At 34.5% G+C, this 25286-nt stretch overlaps 1 protein-coding gene across 15 annotated transcripts in view; it reads right to left on the reverse strand.

Moving 5' to 3' along the window:
* SLC4A10 (solute carrier family 4 member 10) overlaps positions 1 to 25286 on the reverse strand; it is a 313419-nt gene that overhangs the window by 66015 nt on the left and 222118 nt on the right. For all 15 annotated transcript variants that reach the window (XM_069472125.1, XM_069472121.1, XM_069472113.1 and 12 more), the window contains 6 exons: positions 25143 to 25230; positions 19471 to 19617; positions 14696 to 14796; positions 11517 to 11691; positions 10786 to 10919; positions 10137 to 10382 (listed from right to left, as the gene is read on the reverse strand). In XM_069472125.1, the coding sequence (XP_069328226.1) occupies positions 10137 to 10382; positions 10786 to 10919; positions 11517 to 11691; positions 14696 to 14796; positions 19471 to 19617; positions 25143 to 25230 (891 nt within the window). The remainder of the gene's footprint in view (positions 1 to 10136; positions 10383 to 10785; positions 10920 to 11516; positions 11692 to 14695; positions 14797 to 19470; positions 19618 to 25142; positions 25231 to 25286) is intronic.

Below are 25286 nucleotides of genomic sequence, written 5' to 3' on the forward strand. Positions count from 1 at the left end.
CAAATACTATTTGAGCAGTTGTTATGTCCAAAGGACATCTCTAGACCTTGTCTGATAATCACTAAGCACCTTGAGAGTAGCAACCAAATCTTATTCATTTTTATACCATCAGTGCTAATACATACAAGGAAGATCAATGGATATTGAAGGAATTATCGCGTGAGTGAATGAGTAAATGAATTTATGTACAGAATGGCAAATCTACTTATTATTCCTTAAACGTTTTGCCTATCTACTTCTGAATTTTGTAGGTTTCTATTTTTCTGAATTAGATAGTAAATTTTGTTACATGGGAACTGATTTGAAGAGCATTACTTGGCCCAAATTAGTTCATCCTACGGTTTGTCATAGGATTTGAATTTCCCAGCATGAAACTCATTTTTAGAAAGAAATTATAAAATAATACATGTATACAATGATGGCAGTTCAACAATTCAAAATATACAAAGAATAACAAGTAAAAGGTCTCCTTTACCATCAACGTGAACTCTTTCACAACCCTTTCTTTTATTCCCAAAGCATTGTAAGCTTGGTATAATACTTCCAGACTTATTCCCTATACGTTTTCCATGTCTTTCTGACGTGTGTTTTTTGTTTTTGTTTGTTTGATTTTTTTTTTTTTTTTTTGGAGCTAAGTCATTGTATCTAGAAGGCTGTTCTCAGGGGCTTACCCAAGGCCACTAGCTAGGATAATTGCATAGATCCCTATCCCAACCTTTTAAGCTAAGTTATCACCAAGCTTCTTAAAAGAACAAGGTGAGTGGGGCTTTAATGTGATGCAGCAAAACTCATCTCTAGACAAGAATTTTTTCCCCTCCTTATCACATACCTATAAATGAGGAATTATTATAATCAAAATAAGCACTATTATGTTTTAATAAGCTCCAAAATATCTATTTTACTTCACAAGTATATTATTTTCATTATGTTTTAAATCTCTCTATTTCTATATTTTTATTTCCTGTTAGAAATTTAAAACTGCTTGAAGATATTTGAGATCTAAGTACATTAATAATTTATGTAAACTTTCCTATATTCCAAATATTAATCATAAAATTACTTTGTACAACCATTGACCTACAATGCAGTTCAGTGTCAAAAGTGTTCAATGAAGTGTTAGCTGTCTTGGGGTTCACCTTAGTTCTTCCACTTGGGCAAGCTATAAATCCTTTAGAGCCTCAGTTTGTTGTTTAGCTCTAAATAGAGGTGATAGTCATTCAACATTCATTCATTTATTTAACAAATATTTATTGAACATTAATTTGTGCCAGGAATTGATGTTGGCACTGTGAAAGCAATGATCAAAGCAGACTAAATCCCCTGCCCTAATGGTCCCTTCATTCTAGCAGGGAGACAGATAATAGATTGATAAGTAGAGGTACCACCATGTACCAACAAAATACTATGTGATGGTAAGGATGCAGAGAAATTGGAATATGATTTTTTTGTTGCTGTAATTTCCCTTGGAGGCTTGTTCATAAATTCTTTGCCTAGGTCTCTTCATAAATTCTTTGCCTAGGCTGATATCTAGAAGAGTTTTTCCAACATTTTCTTCTAGAATTCTTATGGTTTTATGTCTTAGAGTGAAATTGTCATCCATCTTGAATTAATTTTTGTGAATGGTGAGAGATATGGATCCTGTTTCAATTTTCTACATGTGGCTATCCAATTTTCCCAGCACCATTTATTGACTAGGGATTCTTTTCCCCAGTGTATATTGCTGTTTACTTTCTCAAAGATCACATGGCAATATAAATGGGACTTGATTAAATTAAAAAGCTTCTACACAGCCAAGGAAACAATCAACAGAGCAAACAGACAACCTACAGAATGAGAGAAAATATTTGCATGCTATACATACAATAAAGGGCTAATAACCAGAATCTACAAAGAACTCAGCAAATCAGCAAGAAAAAAAAAATCAAACAACACCATTAAAAAGTGGGCAAAAGACATGAACAGAAGCTTTTCAAAAGAAGATAGACCAATGGTCAATAAACATATGAAAAAATGCTCAAAGTTACTAATTATCAGAGAAATGCAAATCAAAACCACAATGAGAGATTACGTAACACCAGTGAGAATTGCTTTTATCAAAAAGTCCCAAAACAATAGATGCTGGTGTAGATACAAAGAAAAATGAACATTTATACACTGTAGGTGGTACTGTAAATTAGTACAACCTCTACAGAAAATAGTATGGAGATACCTCAAAGAACTGAAAGTAGAACTACCATTTGACCCAGCAATCCCATTACTGGGTATTTACCCAAAGGAAAAAAAGACATTCTAAAGACATGTGCACTTAACTATTCATAGCAGCACAATTCACAATTGCAAAGATGCAGAAACTACGCAAGTGCCTGTCAATACATGAGTGGATTAATAAAATGTGGTATATGTATACCATGGAGTACTACTCAGCCATAAAAAATGGTGAACTACCTCTTGTATTATCCTGGATGGAGCTGGAGCCCATTCTTCTAAGTATCACAAGAATGGAAAAATAAGCACCACATGTACTCACCATTAAATTAGTATTAATTGATCAATACTTATGTACACATATGGAAGTAACATTCATCTGGTGTTGGGGAGGTGGTGGGGAGGGGATGGGTAAATTCACACCTAATGAGTACGGTGTGCGCTGTCTGGGAGTTGGGCATGCCTGTAGTTTTGACTCGGGCAGTGAAAAGGCAATATATGTAACTAAAGCATTGGTACCCTTGTTAATATGCTGGAAAAAAAAAAAAATCTAGGTGAAGGTCTAAGGGCAGAAACATGCTGGGTATGTTTAAAGAAGGGCAAGGAGGTCGGATTAGTGTGGCTGGAGCAGAGGGGTAAAGCAGCAGAAGGAGATAGCAGAGAGGCACTAGGAATAGATGAAGCAACACCTTGAAGGTCATGGGAAGCCACCAGTGGGCTTTGAGAACCAGAGTGACATGATCTGACTTGGGTTTTAAAAGAATAATTCTGGCTGCTTTGTAGAGAACAGTCTCTGGAAGAGCAAGTGTAAAATTAGGAACGCCAATTAGAAGTTAATTGCAATAATCTAGACAAGAGATTATGAAGGTAGAGAGGGTGGTAAAAAGTGTTCAAATTCTATGTAGAGATCTGCTAGAATTTGCTGAGAAATCTGGATGTGTGAGAAAGAGAGTGGATAAGAATAGCTGAAAGGATGGGATTGCCATTAACGAAGGGGAAAGAGCTGTAAGAGTTTGCTCATAACTCTAAACATAAATTGGACTAAACTATAAGCATTTTTTCTAGTGTATTAGTTCACTAGGCCTACCATAACAAAATACCACAGGCAGGCTGGCTTAAACAACAGAAATTTATTTTCTCACAGTTCTGGAGTCTGGAAGTCCAAGATCATGGTGCTGACAGGGTTCGTCTTCTCTGAGACCTCTCTCCTTGGCTTGCAGATGCCCACCCCCTCCCTTACTGTGTCCTCACAGGGTCTTTTCTTTGTATGCACACACCCCTAGTGTCTCTCTGTATGCCCAAATTTTCTCTTCTTACGAGGATAACAGTCAGATTGGATTAGAACCCCCCATATGACCTAACTTAATATTAATCATTTCATTAAAGACCCTATCTCCAAATACACTCACATTCTGAGATACTGAGGATTAGGTCTTCAACATATGAATTTGGGAGGGACACAACTCAGCCCATAACATTCAGTGATATGATTTCAAAGTGGGTAGGAACATCCCTGCTGTCTCCCAAAAATCTGCTTTTATGATTGAAAAGAAAATTCTACCATGGGTACTTCATTCATTTAGATATCAAAATGTGAAATTTTTGGAAGAAATACACCATCTTCTTACTAATCATCTTTAGAGCAAGTTCTGGTAGACCATGAGGACACTAGGTATCTGCGTAACAAAGAGATGAGTGATACAGTGGGGTGAGGAGTAGAAGTACTCGCCTGGATGCAAAGTTCCTTGTTATGGGCAATGAGCATTTCTTTGCAGAACATATTTTGTGATCCTTCTCATAATATTTTAATAGTATTGTAGAGAGAGTAATAATAATTTTTTTGGGTGGTATATAAAAACTCTTTTGCCTACAACTGAGAGCTATGATCATAGAATGCTTTCACAAACTTCTTCCTTTTCCAGAGTTGTATATATACTTCTTTACTTGATGTTTTCCCATGTATTAAGTAACAAATGTAGAATTCATAAATGAAATACCTTATATTATCAAGAATTGCATTTATAAACATAAAAATATGCTAAGCTAACTGAATTTGGCTAGTCCTGTTATATAAATATCTAGTAAGAATGGTGTTCACAGCAACTAACATATTAATTTCTATAATTAAAGGGAGATGTGTCTTCCATTAAAACAAATTATTAGCAATGTCTCTAAGCATTCATTTAGCATGACTGATACAACAAAGTATGTAGCAATAACACTTGAAACATCCAGCAGATTAGAGATAAATGAATGATGCGTCAACATCTTACATGAAGGAGAATACTTTGGTCAAAATTAGCCAATAGGAATGACAAATATCTTGAGTAAAGTTATCAAATCATATACAAAGTGCCAATACTGGCATTACATTAATCTCATAAAGAATCTACGGCAATATGCCCAACTCAATGGGTGAAATAAAGTTGAGTGATAGAAAGAGATTATGCCACCTAATTAGAGAAAAATTTGAAAAAAAAGTGAGTTCTACCCTTCACTTAATTTCATTTGATTATTGGTAAGTCATAACTCATTAACTTGTTCTGTAAAACAGATCTTATCTGCTCCATAAGATTTCAGTAAATAAAAGTGAAATATTCAGAAGGACTTTGAAAAAAATACTACTTTCTCTGGAATTAAAACTTTAGTGAGGTCTGAATTTATTTTAACTGATGTTTTAGAAACTGAAATTGCAAGGCAATTACTAGAGCAATGGTTCACAACTTTTTATAGCTATGTATTTCTATCTACACAAATATCTATATGCCTTTATTAATTATATTTTTTTATTTACAATGAGTTTTAAGGTTATAAAAATCCAGTGAAATATTTGGAAGATTTTATTATGAATACTTCCTTAAAGAAAAAACTTTGCTGCCTATCTAAACTTCTTCTTTTCACTGCTGATATATGTATCAGTGGTTAAAAGCAGTGTTTTAGAGAAATTTAAAAATTCTGGCAGTTGGAAGAAATATTAAAAAGCTATATGATCTCACAGACTATAGGAAAATTATGTACCAATGTGTCTCAGAAAGACAAAGATGAGGAGCACTATTTTTCCAATTACACATACAGATTATATATATTTAACAAACATTTATTGGGAAATGTGGGAAAAGCTCTTTCTATAATCTGTTTTGTCAGCTCATTGAAGCTCTCTCTCTCTTATTCTATGTATTTTCACTTCATCTTGCATGAATGGTTCATTCAAGAATGACATGACAATGTTACTACTCAGGATTCCAGTACAGTTTTAGTGACATCAGTCACCAAAAATGGCTGGACACAGGATCAGCTACAAATTAAGCCTTTAATACCATCCTTTGGAGTTGACACTACATGATTCATTTGCTAGATTTTTATATTGCCTTCTGGCAAGATTAGAAATATCATATTCAAGCCACATATCTTGAATACTTTTAATTTTGCCAATACATTTCAGTATATTGATTAACAAGTTAGTAATTTTTCAAGTGAAAATCCACTTCTGACATTCAGCAAAGCCTCAGTGTAGAACTGGGATGTGGCTAATAATCACAGGGTTTGTAGTAGCTTTTCTAGAGTGTAGCCTCTCTGCTTTAATGCTAACTAACTACTCCTGAAGTTTGGACTCCTGATCAGAATTCTAGCTGCCCATGGTTATAACTTAACCTAACATACATTTCTTACCACAGTGACTGTGCTGAGGTATTTTAATGTAAATTAAAACATTATTGCATTTCACTTTAAATATTTCAGAATATATCCTTAAATCTAGGTCAATTCAGGAAACAAAGAGAAATGAGGTCAGTACTTCAAAGACGGTGAACTCTGAGAATAGTTATCACATCTCACCAAAATATGACCACATAACAGTAGCTATTCAATGCATCTTTAAGGAAGAAACCGAGAAACCACCAATACCTGCTTAGCACTTTCTCTCTTTCTAACATTGGGTGCCCATGTAAATTGCTACTTTTTCATAGCTATTTAATAAGACCATATGAAAGATAATTACATTTAAGATCTCTAATTCCAAACCATAGTCATAGAAAAGGAAAATAGTAGCTGAAAATGCATATGAAGGATAACATTATTGAAGGACACAACAAAAGTTTATCACTATCTACCATTAACTAGCTCTCTGAAGCTGGAATGATAGAGACACTAATTCTGTCCACAAAAGGCTCATAATCCATTAGGGAAAATGAGAATAAAACACACAAATAACAAACTATTATATTGGATACTACTGCTACTGAAAACACAACTTTATCATTAAAATAAGAATTTAGTTTGAAAGAAGGAACAGAAAACAAGGATAGCAAATGTTTGGGTCAAGAACCAAGAATGAAGTGTGTTGTTAGAAGTTTATTTATTGAATAATCATTCCTTGAGTGCCTACTCTTCTATTTATTTGATTCTAAGCTGTCAGATTATTCACTTTATAAAAATCAGCTTGTTGGGGGGGGATCTTTATGTCAAATGTACATATCAGTTGTAAGAAGAATTCTCAGAAATGTAAAAATATGAACAAACGTGTCCATATTATTATAATATGTCCCGACTACTTTGCTAGGTATAGTGGGTACAAAGTTGTGCCTAGTAGTCATGACCCACCATTATTAAGATTAAGCTAGTGGAGATATACAGATATTATTCAAATAAATGCATAAAAATATAATTACAAAGTTGTGTTGCAAGAAATTATGGACAAATTTAGTCAAGTGTATATGTAGCAAACGTGATTAAAAAAAAGTTAAAACATAGAGGTTTTCAAATTTCTGTTTCATTCTTCATTTTTGGACTAGTGAGTGCTAAAAGGTCCATGAGCTCTGATAACTTTCCTTTCCTCTTCTTTCTCCCCACTTCTCTGGTTAACTTTTGGAGTTCTGCCATAAATTGCAGTCCTATTTCTCTGGGTTCTTCCATATGATTTCTTGACCATATTAGTATCCCGTTTAAATTTTCAATCAGAACTAGTTATATGAATCCAAATTTGTATATCTTTATCCCATGTCAAGCTTCTCATAACGTGTCAAATTTATTCAAAACTTCAGCTGAAATCTTGAATAGTACTATTAAAGATAACGTAAACAAGCACCAATTGTCTCTCCTTGCCAAACAAGATTGGCCAGGTGATATCAATTATTTTGCAACATGTTCCATTATTCAATACACGTTATCACTTAACCTTATCTACAGTATTATGCTGGGACTATGGGAGGTAAAATTATTACATATTTTCTATTAATACTTTAAGGGAAGTTCAAATCTAGTTAAGGGGACGAGAAAGAGGGTATTCTTCTATGAGTATAATTTCAGTTAGTAAATAACATTTATTCAGAACAGATCACTATCCTGGGTTATGTAGAGGGCTGAGTATTGGAGAAAACAAAAAAGACACAGAAAAAATAAAAATAAAAACAAACATTTTTCCTAACCAAGTACTGAGATCTCTCCTTCAACAGCTTGGTAATCATTATATTTTATTGAACTCTAGTCTCTCTCTCTCTACATATATTAGAAACTAGAGAAATAGACCCTGAACTTTGCTTTGGCCCAACAATTGCAAAACACTGATATGGATCCTTAATCTTTCTTTAGCTAGCCATCTTTAAGAACTTTACATTATTACTATACACTGAAGGAACATTTCATTTTACACAAGCAGAACACTTCATTCTATTTTTGCCATTTCCTAAAATCAAAGCAACCAAGAAAAAATTGTTCCCACAAACTCATTACTTATTGCTAACTTGACATATTCAGCTTGATCATCTGGTATAATGTATATATTCTCAAAACTAAATAGATTATCTTGACACTTGCTCTTGGCACAATGAAAGAAAAGCTTATATCTTCAAATATAAGGTCTACATATTACCACATTATAAGGTTAGGATGCCAGAGGAGCTAGGAAAATCTTTTAAAAAATCAAAGACATTTTGTTATCTGGTTGTTAAATTATGAATTTAAGGAAATCTGAATATAGGAGGCCCAAGTATAAAGGATATCTGAAATGTAGATCCTAAACATGATGCCCTTTCTCCAATATCTTATACCTGTACAAAGTATGTGGTATTTTACACATATTTAGTTTTCAAAGATCACAGTCTCAGACATATTATGTCCTAGCTATAATATTTTATAGGAATTGTTCTAATAAAACCTGTAAAAGCATGAGGCCAGCAACATCCAAAGAAAAAAACTTTAGATGAGCGTTAGTATAGTGACACTTAAAAACTGATTTAGTGTGAAAAGATCACAATGACAAGAAAGCCACTAAAAGTGTCATGTGGACTTAATGAAACAGAGTAAATGTTTTGTGCAGAAAAGAATTTAATTTCTTGTTTTACCACTATCTATATGACTTTGGGCATATATCTCAAAGCTTTAATGAATGTCTTGCATCCGGGCCTGTGCATGCCTCTTTCTGAGATACTACTTTCTGTCCTATTCCTCAGAACCTTCCTAACCTCTGCTGATTTTTTGTTCTATATCACTTCCTCCAGGAAGCCTCCTCTGAACCCTAAATATAGGTTAGGTGATCTTCTAATGTGGTACCATAGCATTCTACACCAACCTCTCAGCACAGCACTCATGTCATTATGTTGTCTGTTTGTCTACATTTCCTACTAAACTAGAAACTCATTGAGGACAGACTATTATTCGTCATGATTTCCCTAGCACCTCTATAGTCCCTGGCATGTAGTAGGCTTGAAAATCCAACCAGAGATAATTATATATCCTAGTATGGATATCCAAATTCAGTGACACACTCTCTTTTGGAGAGAGAAATGAAATGGCATACATCCCTGGTTCTAATCAAACCATTCTTCCCATCTGCCTACTTCCTAGCCTCCTTAGTCCCTTCTTAATCGTGTTTACAACACTCTATTTACTTTGAATGGGAAAGTTATTTTATATTTCCACTTTGATTTTTCTTGTCCAACAAAGGGGGTGCACTGTTTAATGCTATCTCTAAAGACCAAAAAAAAAAAAAAGTCAGAATACTAAAAAATTGTTATTTTCATCATTCTAAATGAAATTATAACATTGTACTATTCTGGTCTAATGTCAACAATTTAAACTTCTAATAGTAAATAAAGATAAAAATTTTTCAAAGGGTTTGAGGCCAAATCTAAGCAGTTTATAGGAAAAGTATTGATGGATGATGCAGAGGTTTTAACTGTCTGATAAAAAACACACTACTTCGAAGATTTGCTGCATAAAAATCTATCCATAAATGCAACAAAAAAATTCTAAAATTAAACAAAAGAGTCATTTAATGGCCACATATAGTCTGAAGACAAAGCCTTAGAGCAACTCCAAACTGCTGGCACGCCAAAACTACAAAGAGCAGCAGTAGGGCCAATCTCATTTTTAGTCCTTAACTGTAATATTACCTTCAACAAGTAATACCTGAATATTTTGATCATAAATGTTACAAGTTCCAAAACCAAAATTAAACTCAGTGATTTGCTTTTATCACACTTTCAAATGTCAAGCTAGTGCCAGCTACAGACCCAATCAGTCTCTTTTACCTCACTGCTCTAAATCTGAAATCTTACATTTTCATTACTATGTATCTTTGGATTATAGTAAATTGAAAAGACCTGGAAGAAAGAACAAAACATATATCTTTTATGAAAGTAAAATTGTGTATATTAAAATTGACTTGGTTCACTATCTCCTCCTTTTAGAGAATACTTGATAAATAGAACTTTAAAAAGATATTCTTGGCAGAGATGGTATAATGAGAACATAAATATCAGATGAGTGGCTGATTAGATGACTTTTAAAATCCTGTTCAGCTCTGAAAGTCCAGGATTTAGGTCATGAATCAACTTAAGGCGCATTCTCTGCTGAGTAAGTTCCTCATATTTCCTATAACAATAGAAATATTTGTAAAAAGAAAGGCCCCAGCCAACAGGGGAAATGGTACTTACGAGTATTGTGTCAGCAGTTCCAAATCATTATGCATGTTGATTGGATATGCTTCGCTGAGCTCAAACAACTTCTCCAGGGCTTCATAAATGAAAATGATGCAAATTAGAGAAGCAAAAGCTTCTTCAGTAAACCGGGTGATATAGCAGACAAGAGAACTTGCATCAGTGGCCACAAGTATTATACATAGGGTTGCGGTCCAAAGTCCAATACTAGCTCTTAAAGATAGGTATGACAGCCCATATTCTCTAGGAGGGGGAAAAGGAAAGAACAGTGGAAATAAGGTCATATAACAGCTTGACACTATTTAAATAAATGAAAATAAGTGTAATTCAGGAAGTAAGTAAATAAACTTCACATCCCATGAGTATCTAAACTCAAGACTTTGTCTAAAGGGAACATCTAAGGGGACAAAACGAAAAGGGGTTTCTCAGTGCCTAGAACTAAATCTTACTTTTTATAAAGATTAAATAACAATATACACAAATCTTTTACTTTTCCTCTATTTCCATGGAGAGACAAAAATGACAAACTGAATCAAATCAGCCACTTCCACCTCTCTCAACAGTCCTCCAAAAGTGGTGTTGGGAGAAGTATAAATACAGTAAAGAAAAAGAAAGGGGCTAAGGGCCAAGAGTACATAACACTTACTTGCAAAATTTAAACAAAATCTTTTCAAACACCAAAACTGGTCCTGTACTGCCTAATATGGTAAGAGGCTGTCCACCAAAGAGAGAATAGGCTATCCCGGTCATGGATGCTCCAAAGAGAGATTCGATTGCACTCTGTGTAGAGATATAAATGGTTCCATTACCTAAGCTGTATATGCAGCCATAGTAACTAGGGAGAAAATGTTTAAAATACATGGGTATGTACTTTCTCCTTCATTATGAAAAGCCTAGCAATCCTGGGCAGGATGTGGGGTAGGAACATGAGAGAACGGGCCAACAGTAAGCAGAAAATGAATGGTAGCAAATGGGGAGGTGTCCTCTCCACTTTCCTATCTCATGTTTCTGTTGCCTTACCAAAATAAATAAATATATTCAAGATTAATGTCTGGACAGAAACATGGCCTTGTTATATGAGAAATGGTCGTCTCATGAGGTAGAAACCGAGCCTAAAGCTAGCCTAGGATTGGGGGCCAAAGGGAATGACATCAAATTAGAACCTTGTATAAGACTCAGAACTAGTTGTTCTGAGATATTCCACACCCAGATTACCAGTTCCACTAGCTGTTTGGAAAATTCATAAGAAGTTTATCTGCCAGACCATCTATTAAATCTCTCCTCATAAAGGAATCCAAAATAAAATGCTCACTCATCTAACTATGAATCCTAAAAATGGATTGAGTTTCAAAGTTTAGAGAAAAGCGTAATACATACTATACGCCCTTCAGTTGCTTCTCCCAGCAGTCCTCCAAATGTGATGACAGGAGACATACACGCGCAGTAGAGAAATAGAAAAGATGCTAAGCACTGCAGGCTGAAAGCATCTGTGAAGTCACTCCAGAAGTATGGAGCTTTTCTTTTGATATCTAAAATAAGTCCCCCAAAAATCCTAAAATAGGGGGAAAACACAATAGTGAAATACAAATATAAAAAAAGCACACAAATCAAAATGCTCATTTGCTTTGTTGCCAGGTCCCAGTATACGTTTTCCATCAGCAGAGGTGAGACCCACATTAACCTGCTACGTTGTATTATCATGATCTACAGGGATGGCTTTTCACCACTAGGTTACCTGAATTCCTAACCAAATATCATGTCAACAACCCAAAATCCCAGGTTCTCTAAAACAAGGTTCAGAGCTGTTCACCAATCAAAATTCAAATAATGAGATTCAAAGATCACTCTAATATCTGTGACATTTCTACATCAACCTACTCCTCCTAAACTAAGACCTATCATCCTCAACCATTGGCAGTATTTTCTAATTATTTACGTTCCAATTAACATAGCAGAAAAGTGAGGGGGGAGGGTTAACTGGCTTTTGTATCCTCCAATAGTGAACATCATCCTAGAGAGAAAAAGCAGTGTTTAACCATGGCTCCAGTTACCTACTCTCTCTGCCAAAAAAATAAAAAATAAAAATAAAAAAATCTCTCACCAGATACTGTTCCAGGGAAACATTTAAATGGCCTAATGGATAACAGCAATACTTAATAGAGACAGATAGGTTCCATAGTTGTTTTCATTTTTAGGAAACTAGAGGAGTGGAACTTATAATAACCAAACTAGATAAATATAATTTTGATCCATTATTGCCTTAGCATATCCCAATATCTATGATTCACAAGACAATAATGACTTTACTTGGTATAAATTCATTTATTCTAAATATATCTAAAACCACATTGAAATATTTAAAAGAGGATTTTGTTAGGGGGAAAGTATTAAACTATAAAACAGTACTTAAAATTTGAGGATTAAATTTTTTTAATCTATTAGAAATGAGAGCTTTAATAAATAGGTATTCTCATTCTTTGGACATTTAGTAATAATATGCAGACTTAACACTTGACTACTGGAAGTTCTGTGTGCTCCATGGAATAAAGATGTGATACTAAAATGAATAAGACTATGATTAAGTTCCTACATGAAAGTTACTAGTGAAAAATCCTATTATGTTCCAATATACTGCCAGAATGCTGAATATACTTGGATCATACAAAATGTTAAACCCTTGTTATTTATTTTATGAATAAGAATATTCATTTGGTAGTCCTAGAATTACCTCAAAAATAATTATTCTCTTGAGAAATAAATTCTGGTTGGCCTTGAAAAATGTATGTATTCAGAAAAACTGAAAATTTTAACCACTATTTTTAATTTCCCTGATATGATATAGACCTAACAGTTATAATACATATTAGTAACTCTCTTACTATTATGTGGGTATAGAATCACTATGCTTCCCTGGTGACTGCTTCCATCAGGGAGATATGGAGTAGGAGAGGGTTGAGAAGAATGAAATTTCAATTAAACAAAAAGGACATTTGAAACTCAGAGAAGCTTGCAGAGAACCTGTGAAATTTACACACACACAAAGATCACCTTAGGTTTCTCTACCTGTGTTTGGTAAGACGTATGCATATTTTTAATTTGGGGGATCGTTTCTGAATAATTCGCTAACTTATCAAAGCCATAATTCACAGCATATTTACTCCACTAGTCTATTTATACATTCATTTATGATTTATATCCCACCTAATCCCAAAAAGAATTTGAGGTGGTTATGAACTATTAATTAGTAATTAATATTTATCGTTTTGATAGAACTTTATATTAGACCATTGCTTTCTAATTAATTACTTATTAGCGCATACATTAGTCTGAATAGCTGTTATATTACTGTGTAATAAATGTGCTTTTAGCAGTAAAAATCTAAATCCGGAAGTGGGAGTTCATTACAGAGAACAGTGCAAGAGCAGCCCAGATGTACACCAGCAACTTCAGGAGAGCAGATGAGTAATGGATACTTCAAGTCATGTCAGCAACAGAATCTGTGGAAGAACTCTGGAGAAGCGAAGATACCGGATATTGGTGACCTGGGAGGATTTAGGAAGCAGTAAGGAAAAGTGAACTTCGAAAAAAATCTAAGCTATGTGGCATGTTACACCTGAGAAAGAGAAAAAAAAAAATACCACCAAAAATAAAAAAACAGCATTTGAAAGTATGAAAGCAAACAGAATGAGTAACAAAGCTTCCAGTGAAGGGAAAAGGAAAAAATTGTTTGAACCATATCAAATTACATATCAAGCCTGAGGAAGACGTTAAAGGACATTTCCTCAGAGACAAAACATACATAAAGGGAAAGAACACAGAATTAAAATGCAGAGTTGTCAGGAACTGGAAAGTCAGCTTAGAGGACACATTGCAAGCAGTACAGGAACCGGCCTTGAGGGCAGGGAGCACCAATCCTGCAAAGCCTTTGCAATTGCCTTTAATTATAATGGAGGCTGTGCTCACATATTCCCTGAAGAGAAACCCACCCAAGGGTTTCTGATTTTCTGCTCACACATTGCTTGGAGAGAGACAAGCTGTCAGAAAACCATAAAGAAGCATTTTAAGAAATAAATTGAAGCTTTCATCTCTTCAAAGATGTGTGATTAGAAAAATAAATCATATAGCTCTTTCAAATCACAGCCGTAAAAATAAAAAGTACCATTATATACATCCTACTTGCATTTAATGAGATAGGGTCTACAAGACCGAGTTCTTGGTATTCAGTTTTATTTCTATCTTGAACTTGACGCTTTCAACGGGCTCTTTTGGAAGAATCAATTGACAGTTTTCTTATTCTAAGAATCTGGGAATGCATTTTATGCACAGCAAAATGAAAGACTTAGTAAGATAAAATGGAATGGTGTATCCACTGCTTTAGTTTAACAGTAATGACACAATCAGTAACTTTAGAGAAATCAAATTAATTGGCATTCTCACCCACAAAAAGTAGGCATTAAAAGTATAAAACAAATTAGATCTCAAACTAGCAATTCCTGACAGACAAGAATGATACGTCATTTGGTCCTTGAAGTCCCATGCAAGTGATTTTCACTAACCTTCCGGTTCGCTCGAGTTCAGGTCCACTGTGTCCTCCGTGGGGCTCTGCTTCCCCGTGGGCTGCTGTTCCATTTGGCACAGCAGGAATCTTCCTCTTCTCCTGCAGGAAGTTTCTTTGTTTGTTTTGTTTTGTTTTAATTTCAGGTGTTAATTCTACTAACAGTAACGATTTTTTTTTTCCTTGAAGCAATATGCAGAGAGACTAAGAACCCAGGATTTGTTACTTAGTTGCTGCTTGAACTCTGGGAAGTTATGTAGCCTCCTAAAGCTTCAGTTTCCTCCTTCCTTTACTGGGGGTGACAACAGCTACCTATGTTATATCATGCCTGAGAGAATTAAATGAGGTGATGGATGTTTATTCTTTTAACTAATACTAATTGAGTGCCTACTGTGTGTCATTCATTGTCATGAGTGCTAGAGTTGCAAGGTGGGCAAGAAAAAGCATTCTGTTAGTGGAAAGAGAATAAATTTACAGTATTAGGTAGAGATAAGAGGTTTGAAAAAAGGGAAGGGGCAGAGAGGGACCAAGTGGGAGTGAGCAGGTGTTAGCCATGGTGTATTATATGCCTGGCATAGTGTAACCTTTCAATAAACATTAACTATTATCACTATTTTAAAAGTAAATTTCCTAGGCTGGGTACAGTGGCTCATGCCTGTGATCCTAGCACTTTGGGAGGCTGAGGTGGGAGGATTCCTTGAGGTCAGAAGTTCAAGACCAGCCTGAGCAAGAGCAAGACCCCATCTCTATAAAAAAAAAAAAAATGGAAAAATGAGCCACACATGGTGGTGTGCACCTGTAGTCCCAGCTACAGGTGGGACGCTGAGGCAAGGAGGATCATGAAAGCCCAGGAGTTTGCAGTTGCAGTGAGCTATGATGACACCACTGTACTCTAGCCTGAGTGACAGAGACCCTATCTCAGAAAAATAAAATAAAACAAAACAAAACAAAATAAAATAAAAGTATGTTTCCCTCTGTGATTCTGGCTGATATCTTTTTTCCCAGGAAAAAATTTGTAATATGGGCCTTTCTGACTCATAGAGGTCCAAAGACTATTGCAATAGACTTGCAATAGACTATTGCAAAAGACTATTGCAATTGCTTCTAATTGAACCAATGACAAATTAACAGAGAGTTAGGTAGTGCTGTTTTCCCATAGATCTATTATACAGACCACTTTTGTCAGTGACAGAGATTTTTTTAAAAATCATAAAGTCCTACCTAAAAATCCTAGCTATGATGATCTTAGAGCACACCAATGTGTTCAAAAGCACTTCAAAGGATAGTAAAAAATTTTAATTAGTACAATTGGGATTTTTACTTGACTACCATTCCAAAATAGAATTTGTATAAACATGAAGAACAAAAGTGACTCATCAACTGATCAGACATACAATAGGACATCTAGATGGAATGATACAGGTTTAAAACATGATAAAAATAGGTTTTGAAATACACACTATACAGGAAAGTTTACTGCTTAATATTTGTACAATTTCCCCAGGTATATGCATGGATACAGTGAGACTGAAGTTCAAAGATAAAAGAGAAGATGTCTGTCAACTAATGAAGGAACTGTCTTTACAGGTAAATAAAATACATTAGTAAAGAAATTTAAGACTGGCCTTCAATACCTATTTCCCAGTCACTTAGTGAAACATTTCATAGCTTCCACAAGTTTCAGAAAGCAAGTAATATTATATGGTCTTTTGGGGGAATTAGCCCTTATGAGATAAGTTAACTCTTATTTTACAACGACAAAACCAAGACAGTGCAGTGTCTTGGAAGCCAAGTAAGGAACGTATACCAAGGAAAAAGGAGCCATCAACTCTGTTAAATGCTGCTGAATGATAGGTTAAATAAAGTGCAGACTGAAAACTAACCATGAGATTTAGCACTGTGGAGATTATTGGTGACTTTCATCTATTTTAATGAAGTGGTAGGGGCAAAAGCCTATTGATGTAGGTGTGAAGTGAGAATCAGAGGAGAGTGATTGGATGCAGGTAGCATGGAGAACTCTTCTGTGGCACTTTGTTGCAAAGGGAAATGAAGAAGAATAGATGGCTGGGTAGTGGTATCAAGAGAGTACTTTTTTTTAAGATTGGTAAATTAACAATATGTTGTATGCTAATAAAAATGATACAGTACAGAACAAAAGAATTGATATAGAGAAGAAAGAGGAGAATTGGTAATGTTCTTGAGTAGGTGTGAGGAGATGGGATCTGGTGCACAAGTGGAAGGCTGGCTTTGGATAGTTTATCAATAGTAAGACGGGAAGGCAGAGTATATAGATGCAGATGCTGGCAGGTGGATATATAGGATAGTGGGAGTCTATGGAAGTTCTTTTTTGATTGTTTCAAATTTCTTGGAGAAATAAGAGGCAAGTTACATATAAGAGTGAGGGTCAAAAAGGATGTGCTGAAGGTTTGAGGAGAGAAGAACAGGTGTGGAATAGTCATCAAGAGAGAATGATTGGACTAGGGAAGCATGGTATGATGTACTTGCAACATTAAGGGCCCACTTGAGATATGTGGTCATGAATTTATGGGAGAACAGCCTTGTTAGTTATATGTTCTCCTTCAGCTTCAGCTGTATCAATGCAGGTACAAAGTAAAGAGCTGGATTCTCACAGGGTTGTGGTTTTGCAAAGCAAGTATATGGCATGAAAGGAAAGCAAAGAAGTTTAGAGTACATGCAAGGGAGTGATTGTAACGACGACACAAAATTCTAATGAATATTTTCAGTATTATCTCTTGAGATGACAAGTTATTCTTGTCTTAACTGAAAGGAAAAAGTTTTAAAAGTGCTGTGATTTGCACATTTCAAAAGAATAAAAACCATAGCAATTATCCCATGGGGGAAAGTATTATTTAAATGAGTATGAGGTCAGGGTGCTTAATATACATTAATTCATTTTACTCCATCTAATAAAAGAGGGCCTGATACTATCTATTATTTAACTACAATGTACATTTTAAAAGTATTAATGTTGAAAAGTAGTATACAGTGTATCTCTAAAGCAAACTCATTGCATAGAATTGTGCTGTCTGATATACCTCCATACTAACCCCATATGTCTATTTAAATTTAAGTTAATTAAAATGAAAAAATTCAGTGCTTCAGTTGCAGTAGCAACATTTCTAGTGCTCAATAGTGGCTTGATTACTAGATAGCATAGATATAGAACATTTTCATTACTGCAGAAAGTTCTATTGGATAGCATTGATACAGAACATCAGTAGAGAGGTTAAACCATTTGTTCAAGGTCATGCAAATGGATAATGGCCAAACCCACGTGCCTTGATTCTTAATTTAATGTTCTTTCTTCTACTGCTTCTCAATACCCAGAATCCAATAATTAATTCTGATTTTAAAAGGTCTCATAAAAATAATAAAAAATACAGATCTCTGAGATTTCTACATGCTTCAAAAACATTATTCTTCAAAAACAAAGTGTTTTTATAAGTGCTTAACTTTACCTTCAATGTGTGAAGAACAAATTGGTATTACAGTGACATTTAAAGTCTTACTCTCAATGTATTAATCTTTTTGCTGAATTTCTCCAAATAACATCAGTTAAAGAGTTTCTATCTTATTACTTCAGGAAGCATTACATTGCCTTTTCTAATATCATTAATGAAAAGTTGTACACAAGAACAGAAATGAGACAATCTACAACCCCTACAATTACATCATAAGCAACTGCTTTTATTTTAATAACAGATCAACTGAAATATGTGGCTGCAGTTACAGAATGATAAAATGGTAATTGTTGATAAAAGGTAAGTAAATAGTCTTTAATAATTATAAAATGACTTCACAATGAAAATATAGAAATGAGATGTCAGATTATTTTCTTTAAAATGACAGTGGGCTTGAGATGACCTTTGTAAGTACTCACAGCTGAGAGGTACACTTGCTCATTTGCCCACCAAACCAGAAAAACTTCTAAGTCTAGGGCTGGGTCAATTAGGCCATCTGTCACTTTGAATGGGCAGCAGAGTCAGACCAAGCTGGACTTTACAGGGCAAGGGCCAAAGGTAAGGCTGAGTACACGACAACTGGGAGTGTTGTGGGAGGCAGATACAGTAGAAATAGAGGTGGCACTATTAGGAGTGGGCTTTTAAGAAACATTTGGCCACCACTCTCAACAGTAATGCCTGCAATAAAAAAAAGACCCCAAACAATAGCAATACTCTTTATTTATATGTTTCTGGATTGTATGAGGGCTAAAATACACACTAGATTTTCATAAGCAGAATTTTTATAATTTTTATACCATATACCCATACAAAAGTAATACAAGTACAAGAATTATAATTTTAAAATCTTCCCAATTTTTACTATGATCAGCAGTAATAGGAAGTTTTCTACATAATGTGATTAAGCCATGCCTTTCAATTTTCCCAATACTTGCCAATTTCAAAGTGATGCATCAGATCATAGAAAGACAGCAAATGGACTTTTTCTCAGGCCATATTTTACATTGTTATTAAAATTTAAATTTTCCTTCAATGTAATAACTTTTAAGTTGGCTCTAAAATCTTTCCAGGCATATGGGACAGTTTTATTTTGTAGCTTATCATCAAAACGCCAAGTTTCTTGCGGGGTGTGGTCGATAGCATCAAGGAAGATTTTGTACCTTCATGCCCCTGCTTTGTTAGAGATTATAACTTAAGTCATTTGAGTATTTTTGATGGTTATGCTATTTTGAGACATGCATTTAAAAGACAACAAAATAATGAGATTTTGAAGAATGTTTTCAAATATACATACCTGGGAAGGAACATTTTTGGGAGGCTCTATTCGAATGCTTGGATCCCATTCTCCAGGAGGGAGAACAGTAACCTGATCCAGAAATTCATCAATTCCTGATACCAAGTCATTACGGTCTTTAGCTTTGTAAGCAACATCATGAAATACCTTTAGAAGAAACAGAAATATCATTTGTAGTTAAAAAATTATAAAACTGTAATGTGTTCGGTGTTTTTTATCCCAGATAGTTCACATGTGGTTTTAACAATTTGAAGAAATAGGCAGCTCTGACACTATAGAAGGTTGTAATGTAAAATAGTATAATTGAGTTTGTTTCATTAATCCACACAGATATCTATTTTTCCTAGGATGCAAGATGAATGTTGAAATTTCTAGAAGCAAGTAGTAAGAGAAAGGAAAAGGAGGATGAAAGGAAGCTCATTAAGCTAGGATTAATGATTTAAGCTAGGCAAAGCTTATTTATGTGTGGGAAAATCAAACTTTCTTGAGGAAGCCCTTGCTTAAAAATAGAGATCAAAATTTGTAGAATGTTTTAGAAATTTCAGCAATATCTACATCGTGGAATATATAAACTAATTTAAAAGGTTAATTTAGTTTCAATTTTGAAAATAATAAGGTTATAAGTTAGTATTTTCTAGAAATACAGTCATCCCTCGGTATCCACAGGAGATTGGTCTAAGACTCCCTGCAGATACTAAAATATATGAAGGCTCAAGTCCCTTACATACAAAGGTGTAGTATTTGCATATAACCTATACACACCCTCCTGTAAACAGAGGGATCCTGACTTCCTGTGGGTCATCTTACAATTTTTTGATTTTATGAAGGTGCAAAAGTGATGTGCATTCAGTATGTTCTTCAGCTTTCAACGGAATTAAGTCTGTATAAACCTATCTTAAGTTGAAAATATTGTAAGTCAAATTATGATGGGTTTATCAAGACATAAACCCATCAAAAGTCAAGGAGCATCTATACTTAAATCATCTCTAGATTACTTATAATACCTAGTAACAATGTAAATGCTATGTAAATAGTTGTTATACTGCATAGCTTTTTATTCATACTATTTTTATTGCTGTATTGTTATTTTTATTGGTTATTTTTCTTGAATATTTTTTATTTGTAGTTGGTTGAATTTGAGGATGTGGGACCCATGGATATGGAGGCCCACTCTGTCTTACACAGTGCAGAAAGTGAATTTCCATTTAAAGTGTGAATTACATTTTACACCTTTGCCCTCCCCACACCACACACACATGCATTGTGATAGTCATTTAAGCTGTTCAAAGATATTCCAGATTTTCTTCTAGACACATGGTAGGATTGCATTTCTTTGCCTTGTTTAATATTTGGATTAAGTGTGTTCTACTTAGGTGTGCACATGTCATTTGTGAAATGGAAGTTGAGTGGCAATGTATGACTTATCATATTACCTTTTTTTCTGGTTTAGTGACTGAGAAAACACAGGTCCAGAAAGAACTTCTATGAGTCTGGGTGCCTGAGTGATTATGATGAGCAGAGTCTCTCTGCCAGCTTGTCATGGACATTGTTCATGATAGAAATAAACCTTTATTGTTTTAAACCACTAAGATTTTTGTTGGTTATTCCTGCAGCATAACCTAATCTCTCCTTACTAACATACACGAGAATGATACACTGAACATGCTAAGTGAGGAAAGTAAAAATAAGGGTAAGAAAGAAAAATTAATTTACAGTAAACACAATATAAATATTTCTGATACTTTTTGTATTTCATATAAGATGAAACACAACAGACACATATTTGAGATTAGGGACTCCTATATTATTCTTTATGCTGACCTATATTGTAGCAATTGGATATCTCAAAATTTCCAGAAAAATTCTGTTTCCAAATATTCTATTCCATTTTTAGGCCATTTGTTTCAGTTTCTGGTTTGATACTCAATCTAAACTGCTGCTGAAGTGATAATGAACATGTTAAAAGACTTTTTCTTGACTTTACAATTAAGAACACTTCACAAAATATCATTGATGTGATAAATATACAGTCTTTGCTTAGGATAATATGAAAATATCAAAGATATATTAATGGATTAGTTGTATTTTGAGAAAGAGATTTTTTTTAAATTTTAAAAGCACATATTTCACTGCCACAAGCCATTGATTTTATGGTTCAGAATATACTCTTTTAAAGATGTTTACCTGGCCCTGAGACCAAATCTGAACACTTATATATTGCAAATGTTCTTAATCCTTAATGACTTTACTCTTTTCCTGTTAGTAGCATCTCTCTTGAAATCTTTCTTGATTTGATCTCATTTAATTAAAAAAATTGCCTTGAGAGATCACAGGATCCTATACCCTACTTTAGATAAATGTCCAAATTCAACCAGGACAACTAATTTCCTATTATTTTAAAGCTCCGTAAAGATAATAGACAACACAATTTGTTTGATTTTAAATTATAAACAGTGCTTATTCTTGTTTTCCTATTACAAATTTCACTAATAACTTAATTAATTTAATTTTTTTCTACCTTCTCTTTGTCTAGCTAACCTGACATTCTGATTTCAGCACATACCTGACATCTCAGAAAAGCCTTCCCCGACCCCCTCTTAAACAAGGTGAGACACTTTGTTAATACTGTCCTAACACCTTCTCCTCCTTCTTGATAGCTTTTACTGTAATTATAATTACTTATTATAATTAATCGTTAATTATATAATTAGATGTTTAATGCCTGTTTTCTCTGCTAAAACATTCAACGAATGTTTATCAAACCATTTAAGTGCTGGGAATACAGCAGTGCACAAAACCCAGCAAAAATCCACGCCCTCATGGAGCTTATCTTCTAAGGGTAGGGGTGAGAGGGAAGATACACAATATAAATGAGTATATGTTTAGGTGAATGATGGAAAGTGCTATGGAGAAAAATGAAGCAAGAAAGGGGAATAAGGGTACGACTGGGGGATGCTGCAATTTTAAATATGGTGATTAGAAAGGCCTCAATGAGTAGGTATTTCAGTAAAGGCCTGAGGAGGTAAGGATGCATGCCACACAGCTACCAAGAGGAAGAGCTTTCTAGGCAGATGGAATCGCCAGTGCAGAACATGCATATCATACTTGAGAAGCAGCAAAGTGGCCAATTCCTGGGGAAGAGAGAGCAAGAGGAAGAGTAGCAGGAGATGATGTCTGAGAGGTAAGATGGAGGAGGCTAAAGGACATTCTCTAGGACTTTGTAGGTCATCATAAGAACTTTGACTTTTACTGTAAATGAGATAGGAAGTCATTAGAGGGTCTTGAGCAGAGGAGGGATTGCTCTAGCTGTTGTGTTGAGAATAGAATGAAGTGGGGCAAGGGCAGAAAGAACAACTGAAAGGCTGTTGCAATTATAGAATAACAATGGTGACATGGACCAAGTGACAGTGAAAGTCAGGTGATAGTGCAGAAAGTGAGAAGTACTATAGCAGGATTCTGGATATATTGTAAAAGTCAAGCCAGGAGGATTTACTGACAGATTGGATTTGGGGTGGGAAAGAAAATAGAGGAGGCAAAGATGACTTCAGGGTTGTTCTATGAGGCCAGTGACCATGTCTTTAATTTCTACCACTTTATTTCTAATATATAGTGGCAATACATATATATTCATAATAATAACAATGCAAAATAAGTACTATTACTATCATTCCCAGATTAAGGATGAGAAAACTGAGGCAGAAAAAGTTGAGATTATTTAACTTGTCCAAGATCATACAACTAGGAAGTACCTTTCCTTCCTCCCTCCCTCTCTCTTTTCTTCCCTTCCTCCCCTCCTTCTTTTTATTTTCTTCTTTTTAAAAGATAGGATATTCTAGGTCATTTTTGTGAACTGATAGAAATGATATAGTAAGGAGGGAGAAACTGATGATGAAGGAGCCAGGGTGGATAACTAAGGAGCAAAGTTCTCTTCAATTTAGTGGGTGGGAGGAAGGAAGGATCCAGAAAAGGAGACTGGGAAGCAGCAGCAAGGAATTAGAAAGAAACTCCAGCATATGAGGTTTTGTTTTTTTTTTTCCTTCAAGCCTGTTTTTAACTATTCTTGGACATTTGTTCTTCCAGATATTTCTTAGAAATATGTTTACTGTGAGAGTTCTATTAGACCAGGTTTGTGGTCTTCATGAAGGCATTTATTCATTCTCCTGTCTTCTCCCAGATTTCCTAAATAGAGTAAGTTACTCATTGGAGTGGATTGAATAGTGTCCTCCCAAAATGTATGTCAACCTAGAACCTCAGAAAGTGACCTTATTTGAAATAAGGGTTTTTGCAGATGTAATTAAGGTAAGGATCACAAGATGAAATCATACTGGATTAGGGTGGGGGGAAAGGCCATATGAAGATGAAGGCAAATCAAAGTTCTGCTGCCACAAGCCAAGGAACACCAGGAGCCACTAGAAGATGGAAGAGACAAAGAAGGATTCTCCTCTACAGGCTTTGAAGGGAGGGTGGCCCTGCTGACACCTTCACTTCAGACTTCTGGCCTCAAAAATGTGACAGAACAAAAATTACTGCTGTTTTAAGCTATCCAGTTTGTGGTCATTTTTTTATGGCAGCCATAGGACATTAACACATTAAGTTGGTTCTTTTTAAAAACTGATACAAAAAAATGTTTTTCTTCTAGCTTTCGGTTTCCCTATGTGTAGAAATAAATAACTAATTCATATGAAACCATAAAATATAATTTGAACAGATAGAAGAATTTATTATATTAAACCCTAAAAACAAGTTCATATTTTCATGTTTACAAACCTAGGAAAAGTAATGTACAATACTAATTGGCCCTTTTTACAGAATTTTCAAGTATCTAAAGCCATGTATTTCAATAAATACATTATTAAATTACTTAGATGATATTCTAGAAAATGTATAATTCCATTTGTTCATTTACTACTGAATTTTGAATTAATGCCCCTTCTGTGATGTATTGCATCTGTTCTTCCCTTTAACAATAAGAACAAATTTCCATAATGTGTTGAAGAATCCAAGTCAAAGAAAATAGTTGTATGATACTACTTTTTATATTCTCATATTTAATATTTTACATTTATGAGACATTCACCTCTTTGAGAAGTTGCTGAAAGCTTTTTCCAATCCAAAAAAATCTACATATAAATTTTTTACCTAGAAATTTGTGTGCTGTATCAAGGAGATCACAAGTCCCTTGAAATCCATGAATGGCTCTTCTAATAGTCCAAAGATTCTCAGCTTAGGAACATCTATATTCAGGCAATTTTAGAGAATTGGTAGGTGTTGTATGACTCTTTGATGTCATATATACTATTCAGATACTACTGACATTGTTTTTCCTTTAGACCTTAAAATTATTTTGCTCCAAACAAGATTTGCAATGAATTTAACAATAGTGCTTATTTTGACAACACATATACTATAAGGGGAATATTAATTAATATATTCTAAGTGCCACTAAACAAATTTTCTTTAGAATATGAGGTTTTAAAGTATGATATTCACATGTGTTAATTTATTACCCCTTTGGAACAATTTTTTCTGAATGAAATTTATAGTGGAAGCATGGGAGAATGGGATTCAATACAGAGAAATCTGATTCATAGCAAATTGTCATGAAAACGGGACCTCCAAAAGTTAGTTGTACCTAGTGGGGGAAAATGTTCCCAATGAACTGGAATAAATACCTCATCTGTCATTAGGGTTGCAATTGATCTGCCAATCTCATGGTACTGTTGACCCTTTCCCAGGGGTCCCAGAAGAATGAACAAAAATCTGTAATTAAGAAGAAGAAGAAAAAAGAAATGTTTCAAGATAGGAATATAAAAATA

This window comes from Eulemur rufifrons, chromosome 1, assembly GCF_041146395.1.
Source record: "Eulemur rufifrons isolate Redbay chromosome 1, OSU_ERuf_1, whole genome shotgun sequence".
Classification (NCBI taxonomy): domain Eukaryota; kingdom Metazoa; phylum Chordata; class Mammalia; order Primates; family Lemuridae; genus Eulemur; species Eulemur rufifrons.